The 14,692-nt window shown below is 52.3% G+C and overlaps 1 protein-coding gene across 25 annotated transcripts in view; it reads left to right on the forward strand.

The window, feature by feature from the left end:
* DYSF (dysferlin) overlaps positions 1–13,806 on the forward strand; it is a 201,759-nt gene extending 187,953 nt beyond the window's left edge. For all 25 annotated transcript variants that reach the window (XM_032497799.1, XM_032497803.1, XM_032497805.1 and 22 more), the window contains 5 exons: positions 2,163–2,262; positions 6,876–7,054; positions 8,764–8,873; positions 10,037–10,184; positions 13,533–13,806. In XM_032497799.1, coding sequence (XP_032353690.1) covers positions 2,163–2,262; positions 6,876–7,054; positions 8,764–8,873; positions 10,037–10,184; positions 13,533–13,571 — 576 coding nt within the window. In that variant the 3' untranslated portion in view covers positions 13,572–13,806. The remainder of the gene's footprint in view (positions 1–2,162; positions 2,263–6,875; positions 7,055–8,763; positions 8,874–10,036; positions 10,185–13,532) is intronic.
* The last annotated feature ends 886 nt before the right edge of the window (positions 13,807–14,692 follow it).

The following is a 14,692-nucleotide window of genomic DNA, read 5'->3' on the forward strand; positions in this document are numbered from 1 at the left end:
CAGAGGAAGAGAGGGGCTGAGGGAAGGGACCAGTTGGCTTAATGGCCCCAAGGCCTGGGCTAGCCTTGGAAGAATGAGAAGACCATGGGAGATGCTGGGTTGGGAGGACAAAGGAGTCCAGGAGAGGCACATGGGGAGCTGGGAGGGCTGAGGGAACGGGAATTCCACCCGCGTGGCTCCGGGAGAATGGCTGGAGGGAGGGGTGGCAGAGGTCAGGAGAGGAGGTTGAGAAACAGTCAGGGGGTCCTGAAGTCAACCAGGAAAGTGAGGGAGGGACTAGCTGGACAGGAGACAGAGCCAGCAGGTCCCTCTGGGAGAAAGGGCTCTGGGAGACAAGGGGTGATGTACCCCCCGGGGGAGGCACCAATTGAAGGTCTGAGTCTGGGGTGGGTGAGTGCTGGGCACCGCACAGCCTCTGGGCGCCCCGGTCCTGCCGCAGAGCCAGCCCTCTGCCGAGGGGTTCAGGGCCTCTGGCAGGCAGGCCCTCCAGGGACCCCATTAACCAGACGAGACTGTCGTAAAGTACAAGGTCTCCTTTCATCCGGCTGCTTTGAACCACCGCTGGTCGCCCCGGCCGGCTCCCCACCTGGAGCCCAGCACACCCACCGGGGCCTGCCTGCGCGTCAGGCACCCACCCTGCAAATAAACAGCTAGTAAAAGGGCCCAGACCGGGAGCATAATGAGTGCCTGGGACCTGGGGGGCCATTCCCCAGGCTGGAGCCCCAGCCCAGCTGCTCCCACCAGGGGCCGTTTGAACCTCTGGCTCATTACTGAGCCCATAAACCAGGCCGGCCAGAGGCATGGAAGATGCTGGCGGCCTGTGCAGGCGGGTCTGCGGAGCTGGCCATAAAAGGCCCGCCAGAGGAGGGAGGCACCTGCAGGAGAGCGGGGGCCTGGAAAAGGGGGAGGCACCAGATGGGGGCTGGGAGCCAGGGGCCAGGTGGGAACCTGAGCCCCTTCACCAACAGGGGCCGCAGTCCAGGCTGCAGCCGGCGACTTTGCAAGGTGATCATTCCCAGGGGCCACTGGCCACAGTCTTCAGTGTGGGAGCTCTGTGGGGTCCGCGTGATCTGGAGTGGTCACAAGCGGGGCAGCAACGCTGTGTGCACAGGGGCACCGGGGCCAGACAGGCCCTACATGTTGAGCAGTGCTCCCCGACCTGCCATAGAGTCTCTCCCCCTGATGCTGGATCTAGGCCCCTGCTGGGACCTGGCGCTCAGGACTGGCCACCCACCATCTGTAGGGTGGTCAGAATGTTTCCTCCCCTGGCCACCCACTCAGAGAAAGCTGCAGTGAATGGACAGAGACAGGTGTGGCAAGGCCCCAGGGACGGCCCTTTGGGTTGAGTGTGGCTGGACCCAGGGGTGATCTAGGCCTCAGCAAGCCCACTCCCCACCTGTCAGCAGCTCCACGAGGCCTCTGGAAAGAAGCCCAAGACGATGCTGTTCCAGGCTGACTGGTCTGGAGTGGGGGGAGGGGAGAGCGAGGGGTGGGGAACTTTCCAGCGCCGGGGGCTTTTGATTTGCTCTGGGGCAAGCTCTTGGAAGTGAATGTGGGGTGGGGACTCACAGCAGTGTGTTGGGGAGGCCCCCAGGGTCCTAGCTAGCCCACCCTGTCCCAAGATCACATGGGCAGAGCAAGATTAACTAGGTGAGAGTAGGACTCTGGAACCTGACTGCCTGGGTTGGAATCTAGCGTGCCACTTCCCAGCTGTGTGACTTGGATAAATTACTCGCTCTGGTTTCCTCAGCTGCAAGGATAGTATCTCCCTCATAGGCTGTTGGAAGGATAAATGATTTCATAGTGGAAAAGGCCTAGTGTGTTAGATGTGTCATATTAATGTTGTTTTTATTAGCTGTCAGACCTTGGGCAAATTCTTATCTTCTCCAAATCTTTGTTTCATCATCTGTAAAATGGGAATGAGAACCTTGACTCGCGGGATTTCGAGGATTAAAGGAGTGACCTGATGTGCAGTAAACCTGCATGGTACACTCCTGGGCCCTCGTCTGTCCTGGGGTCTCAGCAGTCTTCCTGCCAGCGCCTGGCTCTGGCAAGTCCCTAAGGGATGTCCCACTCTGCTACCTCCTCCAGGCAGCCTTCCAGGCTGGAAGGGACCACTGCCTCTCTCTAATCCTGCTTCCCTGCTTCCTCCTCTGGGCCAGGATGCTTTCTGGAGGCTGGACAAGACCGAGAGCAAGATCCCAGCACGAGTGATATTCCAGATCTGGGACAACGACAAGTTCTCCTTTGATGACTTTCTGGGTGAGCACCATTTTCGGTCAGCACCAGCCTGCACCAGAACCCCTGCTGTGTGCGTGTGCCACTCTTGGGCCTTTTGGGAAGGCTGGTGGGAAGCTCAGGGAGTTCGGGGTCACTGGTCCCTGGCACTGAGTGAGGTCCATGACATAGAATAGTGCCAGGGTGGTCAGAGTGGACAGCAGGGTGGCCTGTCCCCAGAGGTGGCATTGAGCGCTGCGCCAGGTTGGATGGTGGGACTCAGGTGAGGAAGAGAGGAGAGGGGGAAGGCAGTGCGAGCGTGAGCTGGCCTTCCCTAGCTGACTGGCCCCACACTTGACAGGACACCCCCTCCCCGAGTCTAGACGAGTCTAGTGAGTGAGGGGCTTAAATCAGTGCCCTTTCATCCCAGTTACTGACTGATAAATGAACACACCCAGTCCATCCCCAGAGCCCTAGACAGGACTCTGGTTGGGGAGAAGTGTGTGAAACCCTGACTAGGGGGCAGGGAGCACTGGGTTGGAGGAGGAGGTGGAGACGAGCTCTCGCAGGGGTGAGACGTGGGGCCGTGAGCCCATCACAACTGTAAAAGTTAACTGGGAGAAGGTGGGCTGTCCATGCAATGGGATGTTATTCAGCCACAGAAAGAAGTGAAGTACTGACTCACGCTACATGGGTGAGCCTTGAAAACATGCTAAGTGAAAGAAGCCAGACACAAAAGGATAAATATTGTACAATTCCGTTTACATGAAACGTCTGCAATAGGAAATCCACGGAGACAGAACGCGGTCGCCAGGCATTGGGAGGAGCGGGGTTGGGGAGTGACCGCTAATGGGAATAGGGTTTCTTTGGGGGGGGATGAAAATATTCTGGAATTAGTGCTGGTGGTTTTGCACAACTCTGTGAATATACTAAAAGCCACTGAGTTGTACACTTTAAAATGGTTAAAATGGTGCATTTTGCTCTGTGAATTTCACCTTGGTGAAAAAACACAATGAACCCAGGAGAAAGGCAACCCAGGAAGTCACAAGTCCTGGGTTCTAGTTCCGCTCTGCCACCTGGGAGCGGGTGGGCTTGGACGAGTCACTGGAGCCCTCCTTGGTGGCCCTTGATTGCAGAATCTGCTGAGCCCATGGGCCCCTGCAGAGGACGTTCTGAGGAGCAGCCCCAGCAGGAATGGGGAGGAGGGCTGCCTGCCCGTCGGGCTGATCATCAGCCCGGTCACCGGTGACGGGAGGACTGGGAGCTGCTCTGGGACTTCCTTGTAAAAGATTCAGGGTGTCAGAATCACAGTGCCAAACTGGACTTTTGTTATTTTATGTATTATTCTGGGATACATAATCTCCTATAGAATAATTAGAATCCAGAGTAAGCAATGCCTCCCCTTCCTGTTTTATTATAGAGTCAGCACCCAGAGATAACGGCCACTGATGCTTTGGCGTGTGTTATTTCTCTCACAAGCAAACACATAGATGTTATATGTGTATTTGATACATATATACACATATATGTATGCCTTACAGATAGCAAAATAGGTTTATATTATACGTACTGTTTTATATCTTGATTGGGGGGAAAACTTGGTATTTTAAGAGCATTCTTTCCATCAGGAGTTATTTATCTGACATTTGCACCTGCACCATCATACTTCATGTCCCGCCTGACGGCCCGTCGCCCAGATGGACCTTGTCCTGCCTCACTAACTCTCCCTCACCCCACGGGGCTCTTCTTCAGGACCTCCTGTGTGACACGCATCACACCCTAGGCATATGTCTTTGGACCCTTTGTAATATCTTTCTTGAACTCTAAGCAACAGATTTTGAGAGTCTTTGTACATTTTAGTCGCTTTTGAAGCATTTTGTTCAGTTGCCCTCTAGAGAGATTGTACATTTTAAAAATTCCCACCTGTGCCCTGTTTGACTCTAAGGGCAGCGTTTTCCCTAAACTTTTGCTACCAGTGTTATCTTTTTTTCCAAAAAAATTGCCAATATGATGCCTCATTTTTACCTTCCTCTGCATGTCTTCATTACTTGTAAGGCAGAACTTTAAAAGTCTATTTATTATCCACATTATTGATGGGATTTTCTTTGTCATGGTTTTGAGATGTTCATCTTTTACTATTGATTTTCAGAGCCTTTTCTATAGTAAGGATACATTCCAGGTCACTTCTCCGTGTTTCACTTTTTGATTTTCTATGGGCTCTTTTTCGCCTGCAGACTAAAAAAGTTCTTTAACATCAGTCTGTCAATCTTTCCTTTATGGAGTGAAGCTTTAGAAAATTAATTTTAAAACGATAAAACCCCTGCATTTTATTGAATGAGAAAACAATGCCCAAAATAAAATTAAACAGACTCATCTTTTGTTTTTGGAAATAAAAAGAAGACTACTAGAACGACTACTTTTTAATTGTAGTCAGTTTACAATTTCGTGTCAGTTTCTGGTGTGCAGCATAATAGTTCAGTCATACATATACGTACATATACTCGTTTTTATATTCTTTTTCATTATAGGTTACTACAATATATTGAATATAGTTCCCTGTGCTATACAGTATAAACTTGTTTATCTATTTTATATACAGTAGCTAATATCTGCAAATCTCAAACTCCCAGTTTATCCCTTCCCACTCCCTTCCCCCCCGGTAACCATAAGTTTATTCTCTACGTCTGTGAGTCTGTTTCTGTTTTGCAAATAAGTTCATTTGTCTTTTTTTTTTTTTTAGATGCCACGTATGAGTGATATCATATGGTATTTTTATTTCTTTTACTGGCTTACTTTACTTAGAATGACGACCTCCAGGTTCCATCCATGTTGCAGCAAATGGCGTTGTTTTATTAAAAAACTACTACTTTTTAACTCCACAAAAGTTATCTTTTTTTATTTGATGTCTGTGTATGTTGTGAAATGATCACCACATTAAGTCACATGGTTAAACATTTTTTTCTTGTGATGAGATCTACTCTTTTAGCAACTTTCAAATATACAATACAGTGTTATTATTTCTTTTTTATCCCTCCATAATGTATTTTCTAATCACTGTTTTGCTTTTTTTGAATATTTATTACTTTTAGTTAAGATCTACAGTTTAGCCATTGAGCAATAATCCTGTTTCTCTACAGTCTTTATGAAGATCATGCTGGGATAATTTTGTGTGCCTGTGCATATGTAGACTATATATGTATTGTATATAGGGTTTAATGTCCTGACCTTTACTTAATATTATATTGGGACCATATTTAAAGTGGGATATAAACATTCATCTATAGCTGAGGGATGGGGAGATGTGTGGATGGGTGGATAGATAGATGAATGTTGACGCAGAGTTCAACAAATGCTAGATGGAATGATACAATCAGTGGATATTTGCAGTAACTGAGCATTCCACACTGAAACAAGTCTAGTCTCTTTTGCATGGGTTTCAAAACTTTCTTTAATTTGGCCCCAGAAATGTATTTTTTAGTTGTGTCCCTCACTTGCTCCCGTCAGTGTCCTATGCTTCAGTCCCATTGACTTCATCATGTTGTTGGAATTGGATTAGGTGAAACCACATGAAACTGCTGTTTTTCTATGTCAGAAATAGTTAAATACCAGCATTTTCATATGGCTCAACCTAAGGTGGAGCTACTCCAGGGGAAGATGGATAAAATGGATGAGTAGATGAAGTACAGGAAGACAGCTGCTTGGATTACTAGGCGGGCAGATGAAAAAATTGGTGGATGAACCACAATGAGATAATACACTTATTTAAAAAAAAAGCAAAAACTGGAAAATAACAAGTGTTGGAGAGGTTGTGGAGAAACTGGAACTCTTGTACATTGCTAGTTAAAAGGTGGAACTAACCCTGAGTGCCAATCAACAGATGAATGGGTAAACAAAATGTGGTATATACATACCATGGAATATTATTCAGCCATAAAAAGGAATGAAGTACTGATACGTGCTGCAACATGGTTGAATCTGGAAAACTCATTATGCCAAGTGAAATAAGCCAGACACAAAAAGACAAATAGTTCATGATTCCACATATCTGAACTCTCCAGAACAGGCTTATTCATGGAGACAGAAAGTAGATTAGAGGTTCCCAGGGGCTGAGAGGAGACGGGGATGGCGAGTTACTACTTAATGGGTGCAGAGCGCTGTTTGGGGATGAGGAAGGTTTTAGGAATAGGTAATGGCAGTGGTTGCACAATATCGTGACAATATCCTAATCCAATCCAATATCGTGATGCCACTGAGGTACACATTTGAAAATGGTTAAAATAACAAATTTTATCTTATATATATTTTACTACAATAAAAGCAATTCAAAGAATTGATGGATGGTAGGTGTTGACCATGGCTGAATGAATGGATTTGTGCATAGTAAGATGAATAGTTGAGCAGGTGGGAAGCTCTGTTAAGGGCAAATCAAGAAGGGGGGACTAACAGGTGTATGGATGCGTGAATAGACGGTTGGGAAGCTGTATGGATGGAATGAGAGGCAATGGGTGGGGAGCTGGGGATTGAGCCATGGGGCCAAGCCCATTGATAGAAGCTGAAGAGATGGCATGTGAGTTTTTCTGAACCTGCCCAGCCCCAGGGTGGCCCTAGGCTGGCAGTGACTGAGAAACCTCGGGCCAAAGAACCCTCCCCTGCCACAGGCTCTTTGCAGCTGGACCTCAACCGCATGCCCAAGCCCGCCAAGACAGCTGAGAAGTGCTTCTTGGACCAGCTGGATGACACTTTCCACCCGGAGCGATTTGTGTCCCTTTTCGAACAGAAAACAGTGAAGGGCTGGTGGCCCTGTGTGGCGGATGAGGGTGAGAAGAAGATGCTGGCGGTAAGTCTGCTCCCTCCGGCCGGTTGGGGTGCGGGGGGCTCTGTCATGGAAGTCCCTGGGCACGGATGTGCTCCTGTCCCTCTCTCCTGCCCTCCCCCTGTGTTTCTCTAGATACTGTGCCTCTTTCCTGATGGTTCCCAGCCTTCCTCTCCTTGAAGCTCGCATCCCAGGGAAGCCTGTTTAAATCAAAAGATGCCTTAGTCTCCTGTGGACCCTGTTTAGTTTATACTCTGCTCCTTGGTCTTCCCAGTGACCGGTGTCCTGGGCTGGGCTTCCTGAGGACAGGGGTCGTGCCGCTCCCATTTGAGCAGGACCCTACAAGGGACTGTCTTGGTACTAATCTCCCAGCCAGAGGTCTGCTCAGGGGTGTGACGGGGGACCATCGAGAACTGTCCTTCCTCTGCAGAGGAGGTAAATGACTAATGATGTATTAGTGTCCCCCCGTATCCGTTGGGGATTGGTTCCAGAAACCTACTCATACAAAAATGCACAGATGTTCAACCTGGTTGGCCCTCAGTGGTTGGTTGAATCCGCAGATGCAAAACTTGCCAATAAGGGGGTGGGGGTGACTGCTATTTACTGGAAACAATCTGTGTATAAGTGGATCTGCGCAGTTAAAACCCGTGTTGTTCAAGGGTCAATTGTACCTAGAAATGGCAGGCAGCCAGTCAACCCCCAGAGTGGCCCTTGAAATCAAATATCCATGTTGGATAAGAAATTATAACCATTAACAAGAAATACTAACACCTCAAGAGAAAAATGAGCAAAGGGCTCGCATAGATAATACACAAAGTACAGGAGGCCATTAAATATATTAAATGTTCACTCCCCCTAGTAATGAAATAAAGGAATGTTTTAAAATGTGAAAACATTTCTTATGTATTATATTAGAATTTTTAAAAACTGGAACTGCTCAAAAAAACAAAACAAAACAAAACAAAACCCATCAAGTTGTATGCCTTCAATAGATACAATTTTAATTTGTCAGCCATGTCTCAAGAAAGCTAAAAAAAAAAAAGCCCAAACTAAAACTGCTCATTGCTGGTGAAGATGGCAGAGAGACAGGGCCCTCATTTACTGCTACTGAACAGGCTAATGATTCTAACCACTTAGGGAAACAATTTGGCAATACATAGCCAGAGACTTAACATCTTTATGCTCTTGAAATTTGACATCCCACTTCTAAAATCTCTCCAAAAGAAATAATCAAAGAAAATTAAAAATTTAGTTTTTGGGGGTGTTACAGCATAATTCATAACAGCAAAGAGTTGGAAACAACCTAAAGGAACCAAAAGAAATTGTTTAATTATGGTCAACCATTGCATAAATGTTTTATAGCAATTAAAAGCAAATTTGAAAGAATGTAAACATATAAAAAATGTAATACATTCCTAAATGAAAGAAACAAGCTATCGAACTATATATATATATACACAGATATATATAAGCAGAGAAAAACAGCCCTGATGCATAAAGTATTGAGTGCTTGTCTCCACATAGCAGAAGTTCGGTTGAGTATCTCCTTTCTTTATACATCTCTATAGTTCTGAAATGTTCTATAAAGAGCAGGTACTTTTATAATCAGATCCTCTTACATCTTTTTAAAAAGATACTATAAAGTGGCCCATACATCTGTCCTGGCCTGGCTCCTGTCCAAGCCACAGGGCAGAGCCTTTGTGCCCCTGACCAGGTCCCTCTTGTCCCCACAGGGCAAGCTGGAGATGACCTTGGAGATCGTAGCGGAGAGTGAGCACGAGGAGCGTCCGGCTGGCCAGGGCCGGGATGAACCCAACATGAACCCGAAACTCGAGGACCCAAGGTTGGTGCCCAGCCCCTGACCCCTGATGCCCAAGGGGACTGGGAGGCATGGCCAGAGTACAGGAGGCCCACTGCATAGCCACGCAGAGGTCCCAAGGCCCACAGGGCCCAGAGGGGGACGTGACTCATCCGAGGGCACACTGTTAGGTGGCAGGTGACAGACATCATTTCCGGGGCACACCGGGCATCTCAGCTGATTCAAGAAGCAGGCGCTGTTGGCAGCGGTTGGTTGTAGGCCCAGCGTGCTGTCATACAGCATGTGAATGTCAGGTTATGGAACCTTCCCTGCTGGGGAATCGTTAATTTGCATCCCCACCTTACAGATGAGGAAACAATCTCAGCAAAGTTAAGTAAGGTCATTCTAAGGAAAGTGGTGAAGCTGAAATTCTCCCACCTGGTCTGATTAGCTCTGGAGCCTGATCAAAGTCTTTCCTCTGACCCAGCTGCCTTCCATGGCCCTCCTGTGGTTGGGGCTGCATTTGCTGGGTATTTCTCCTCGACTCAAGTCAGACTTCAGACAGACGGCATGCTTTATCACAGTGCTGTCCTGAGTGCCACGGGCTGGCAGAGCTGTGAGAGGCACCCCTGCCCAGGGATGCTGGGATCTGGGTGGAAAGACAGGAGAGACCCAGAAGCCCCAGCGGCATGCAGCCAGGCGTTAAAATGGCCATTATTGAGACACAAAATCCTGCTTGCTCTTTGAATTGTGAGGCTGACCTAGGGGAAGTTTTTGAAGTTCTTGGTTGCGAGTGAGAGAAAAATCAGTCTTCTGGGTTCACTTCCTGCCATCCTTCCCTGGCCATGGACCAGCCAGTGTGCATCTTGGCAGGTGGCTTAGCTTATCTGGGGCTCAGTGGGCCACAGCTCATCTAACGTGGAGCCCCTGAGGCTCTGCCCAGCTCCCAAACCTCCAGTTTGTAATTAAGTCCTGGGTCAGGAAGGAGAGAGCAGCAGGGAGGGTGAGCTGGACAGGGTGGCTGAGGATGTGCAGGGCTTGCCACCAGGAAGGGGAAGGGGTACTCACAGTGTGGCAGAGGCTGGGAGGAGGCGGGGATGCAGGTGCTGAGGGCTGGGTTTGGGGACTGGAGCTGGGGTCCTTGAGGCAGGGGTGGGATCCGTGGGTAGAGGGGGGCGCCCCGCTGACCTCTGGGATCTCTCTTGCAGGCGCCCTGACACCTCCTTCCTTTGGTTCACCTCGCCCTACAAGACCATGAAGTTCATCCTGTGGCGGCGGTTCCGGTGGGCCATCATCCTCTTCATCATCCTCTTCGTCCTGCTGCTCTTCTTGGGCATCTTCGTCTATGCCTTCCCGGTGAGCAGGCCTGACAGGGAGGCACAGGCCCGGTCTCGGAGGAGCTCCTGGTCTGATGCGGGAGGTACAGCCCTTGGCCTCCAGTAGCTCCTGGTTTCAGGGGAGTCTGTCATTGTCCTCAAAGCGCACCCCCTGTCTGGTGGAGAGCAGCAGCCTCTGTCCTTGGGGTGTCCATGGCCTGATGGGGGAGACGTGGCCCCTGCTCTCGGGAGCCCCCAGGCTGGTGGGGAGACCCTTGGGGAGCTCTTAGTCCAAGAGGGGGAATCTGATGGGGAGATGGGGAGACGCAGTGTCCTCAGCAAACTCCTGGAAAGTGTCATCAAGGTTGGCAGAAGGTGAAGCCCCTTGGGCAAGCATGGGCAGGGGAAGCTTCTTAAAGGAGGGTGTGGGTCTGGAAGGGAAGAGAAAGTGTGGATGGCAGAGTGGAGGAAACGGCTCCTGTTTGTGAAGATGGTGCCTGCTGAGGTCCAGAGCACAGGAGGACCTGGGGCTGGGAGAGAGTCTCAGTGCCCACCTGAGGACCCCGGGAGAGTGTGTCCTGTCTCCTGTAGCGGGGTGGGTGTGGGACAAGGTGTGGGCGAGCAGAGGGTGGGCCAGGAGCCTCTCACGGACACAGTGGACACTGGGACGCCTTCTACCTGGTGAGAAGCCAGCAGCTGCCTAAGGGTCACCAGGGCCACACTAGTGAGGGCGGCTGCACCCAGCAACAGGAGGCCAGGGGAGCCCCTCCGAGGGAGGAGGGTCTGGGCTCTACCCTGCCCTGCTTCCCTGGCCCTCACAGCAGCCCCTCCGGGTCTATGGCACCTCAAACCTTGAAGGGATCACAGTGCTCCCAGGCTGACACCTGATTTTTAATGTTCTTTAATTTTTTGTTATTTTACTTTTTAATATGAAGACTTCAAACCCATATAAAAGTAGAGAGAATGGTTCAATCAACTCCATATCCCCCTAATTTGAATGGAAAGAAACAGACACCCAGAGAGAGGAGGGACCAGCTCAGGGCTGCAGGCAGTCTGTGCACAGCTCCCCATCTAGGGTTGAGGCCACAGTCCTGGTCAGGGCCAGGTCCCCGGCCAAGCACACTGTCCCCACAGCGGGCAGTGCTCTCCGGGAATTACTCACCTGTGAACTCTTTGCCCTGTGAATCCTTCAGGAGAAGGAGGGGGCTGGAGTGCGCTCTCCCACTGTAGCTGGCGAGGCCTGGCACCAGCAGAGTGTGCCTCCTACAAGGAAGAGTTAAAGCCACAGAGCCGTTCCCTTCAGGCCCTAATATCATGAGCAGTGGGAATAGCAGAGGGGACATCTGGTTTGGATGTCTGGGCCCCGGCTACCCTCTGGGCCCTAAGTGACAAAAGAGGGTCTAGAGCCAGGATGGCCGTGACCTGGGGTCTGGAGTCAGGCCCAGGACTGCACCTCCATGTCCTCTGTGTCTCCTGCCTGGGGCAGGCCCTCATCTGGCCTGTCCTCAGGCTCACCTCCTCTCATTTGGGGTGTACCCAGCCATCGTTCGGGTCCAGGAGTGTGTCCAGGAGGCGAGGGCGTGTCGTGTGGTCGAGGGAGAGGGCGACGAGGCTCTGCTGCAGGGGAGTCGTCAGCCCGCAAGGAGACACGGTGAAGCCAGTGGACGAGGCGGGCACAGGGGACAGTCTAACGCTCCACCATGAGGCCGGGCCAGGGAGTTTGGGTAAAAGGGAGCTGGTGTAGACGCTGGCTCCTTGAGGAGGTGGTCTCAGGAGCATAGCTGCACCAGGGAGCTGGTAAGAAGTGCGGAGTCCTGGGCCAGCCCTCGGTCTGCTGGACTCCGTCTCGGGGACATAAAGGTCTGAGCGTTACTGCTGTGTGGGACAGAGCTCTACGTGGAGTCAGGAGCTATTGGCTGGGTTCGGGCTCTGCCAGTGACTTCTGGTGACCGTGGCGGGGCCCTCTCATCCGTCTGAGAAAGGGGCTGGACTGGGTCAGCGCTGACCTGCTGTGTCTAGCGCTGGGGGTGGGGGAGCTCTGTGGCCTTCTCTGGGGTGGGGTGGGGTGCACGTCAAGCCAGATTTCTGCCGAAGAGCCAAGGGGGTAGGCAGGGACAGGCCCAAACATCACCACCAGCCTTCCTCTGCCCAGCCCTGCCCCTGGCCGGCCGGGTCCATCCTGCAAGGCGCTTGGGCAGCAGACCAGGCCTTCAGGGCCCTGGGGAAGGAGGCCCCGCTGCCTGGCTGGGAAGGAGGGAAGATTCCAGTCACTGCCAGCCTGCGATCCAGTGTCATCGCTAGGGCAGCCTCAGCCCCAGGCCCTGTGGGCAGGCCCTGGTCAGCGCCCTCCCCATCTCCTGGGTCCCCAGCTAGCAGCAGCACTCTCCTTTGAGATCTTCTAGAAGTTGTCCTTTCAAATACCAAGCATGCTTTCCCTCTCCCAGAGCTGGCATGTGAGGTCAGATCCTAGGTAAGGGGTCAGGGCTAGAGGCGTGGCCCGGCTCAGAGGCTGCAGACTGGTTTTGCTTCCAGCTTTTGCTCCAAGCTGGGCCAGGTTCTCCAATCACCTGGTGGTCCCAGACCCGTGACCCTCACCCGGCTTTCAGGTCTCGGTGGAGAGGGGCCCGAGGCCAGGCCTGCTCCCCGCTGTTGGCCTAATCCCCTGCCCTCTTGGAAATTCCCCTGGGAGAGGGACCAGGAGGGCAGCCTGTCCGATTCCCCCCAGCTCTCCCCCAGAGGCAGCCGGGAGCAGGGCCAGCGTGGGGAGGCAGGAGGCGATCTGGCGGGGAAGGAGCCGCGGCTTTGTTTCCAGAGTTGGCTTTCCCGGGCGGCGCTGGGGAACATGCTGTCCCAATTAGGAGCCCTGTGTTGTGTTGTATGTGTTTTCATGGTTTTGGGGGGAGGAAGGGGGAGGGGAGATTCCTGCCCAGTCCTGCAGCAGCCAGAGCTTAATCAGGGGTGACCCGTCTCTAGTGCTGACCTGAGTGGTGGGTCGTCCCCGAGCACCCCACCCCCCAACTCTCTGCGTTTTGAACAGGAGCGTGGTCGCCAATGGGCCCTGGGTTCCCATGGTGGGAGTGTGGTAGGCGGGTGGGGAGAATCAGAGCCATGCCTTCAGGCCACCTGTCTGATGGAAGCGGACTCCTGGCTGCCAGCTGGAACCTGGGAGTGGGCCCTGGATTGATGGGGGAGAGGACAGGGCAGTGCAGGCCCTGGGTGAGGGTGTGAGTGGAGTTCAGGAGGGTGTGGGCTTGTGTGGCGGGAGAGCGTGGGGACGGTGGGGCGGTGAGGGCGAGGGGCAGGCGGTGGTTGAGTGCATAAGCCTCCTTCCCCTCTCCAAGTCCCCAGCAGCTGTCACCACATGTCCCTGCCTCCTCCCTCCCTCCAGAACTATGCTGCCATGAAGCTGGTGAAGCCATTCAGCTGAGGGCTCTCAGACCTGGGACTGGCTGCCTCCTCTGCCCAGCTCAGCTGATCTCCTCTGGACGTCCAGGCCTGACTCCTGCCAGGGTGCGCAGACAGACAGATGGACTGGCACGTGCTCCGAGTGTTGGTGACATCGAGCCCCGGGATCTCCTCGCTTCATCATTTCTTTCTCCCCCACCAACGTTGTTTGGGATCAGCCCTGATGTATTTCAGTATAAAACAGTTTGAACCACGAAGCGGCGCTACTGTGTGTATCTCTGTGGTTCCTGAATAGGGGTGTTGGTGTAGGCCATGTGTCTGGGTGGGTGGTGTGAGGGGTGTGTACCATCTCTGGCTCAGTGTTCCCAGCAGAACTGTGTACCTTTCAACAAGACTGGTAGGGTGGACTGGGCTTTGAGCCATGGTGTTTGGCCTGCCTGGGGACCCAGAATGTTCTGCTCCAGGAATCCCCCCTCCCCACCCCCGGGCCTTCCTCCCTCAGGCATGGTCTCTTCCTTTCCCACGCTGCCCTTTGCTTGGGTGGGCGGTTACCTGTACCACGCCCGGGAAGAGGGTCCACTGTCTGCACATGGAGCCCCTTGGAAAGAGGTGGGCCAGAAGCTCTCCAGGCAGGGAGGGCTGCTGGACCCCTGGCTGTGACCTGGTCTCCCCTCCTCCTGGGATTTCTTGGGGTTCCATCCCTCTGTTTCCTCACCCTGCTTTCAAGATCCGGTCTAGACAAATGCACCTTTTTCTTGTGGTCTGAAGCATTGCAGTAGCTGTTGGTCTGACATCTCCTGCAGGAATCAGGCTTCGTCTACAGAAGCAGCAAGAACAGACTTAGAGAAAAAACAAAGAGCATGAAAACATCGTGTTTCCAGAATAGAGGCCTCTGCCTCTCTCGCCGGAGGGGCTGGAACTCTGGAGCACAGCCTGGCCGCCTCCCCTCCCGTTACCCAGGCAGGCTTCTTCTGTTTCTCGCTGTGAGCCTATTCCTGCGGCCCAGGCCCTAAGGCCCCAGGGTGATCCTTCCAGCCCCCTTGGCTCTTCACTGCACTGTGGGACCCACACTAAGGCCCTCATCCCCACCCCCGAGTAGCAGGACGGGGGGTGACTGGCACAGGGCTGATGGCCCGAAACTTC

This window comes from Camelus ferus, chromosome 15, assembly GCF_009834535.1.
Source record: "Camelus ferus isolate YT-003-E chromosome 15, BCGSAC_Cfer_1.0, whole genome shotgun sequence".
Taxonomy (NCBI): domain Eukaryota; kingdom Metazoa; phylum Chordata; class Mammalia; order Artiodactyla; family Camelidae; genus Camelus; species Camelus ferus.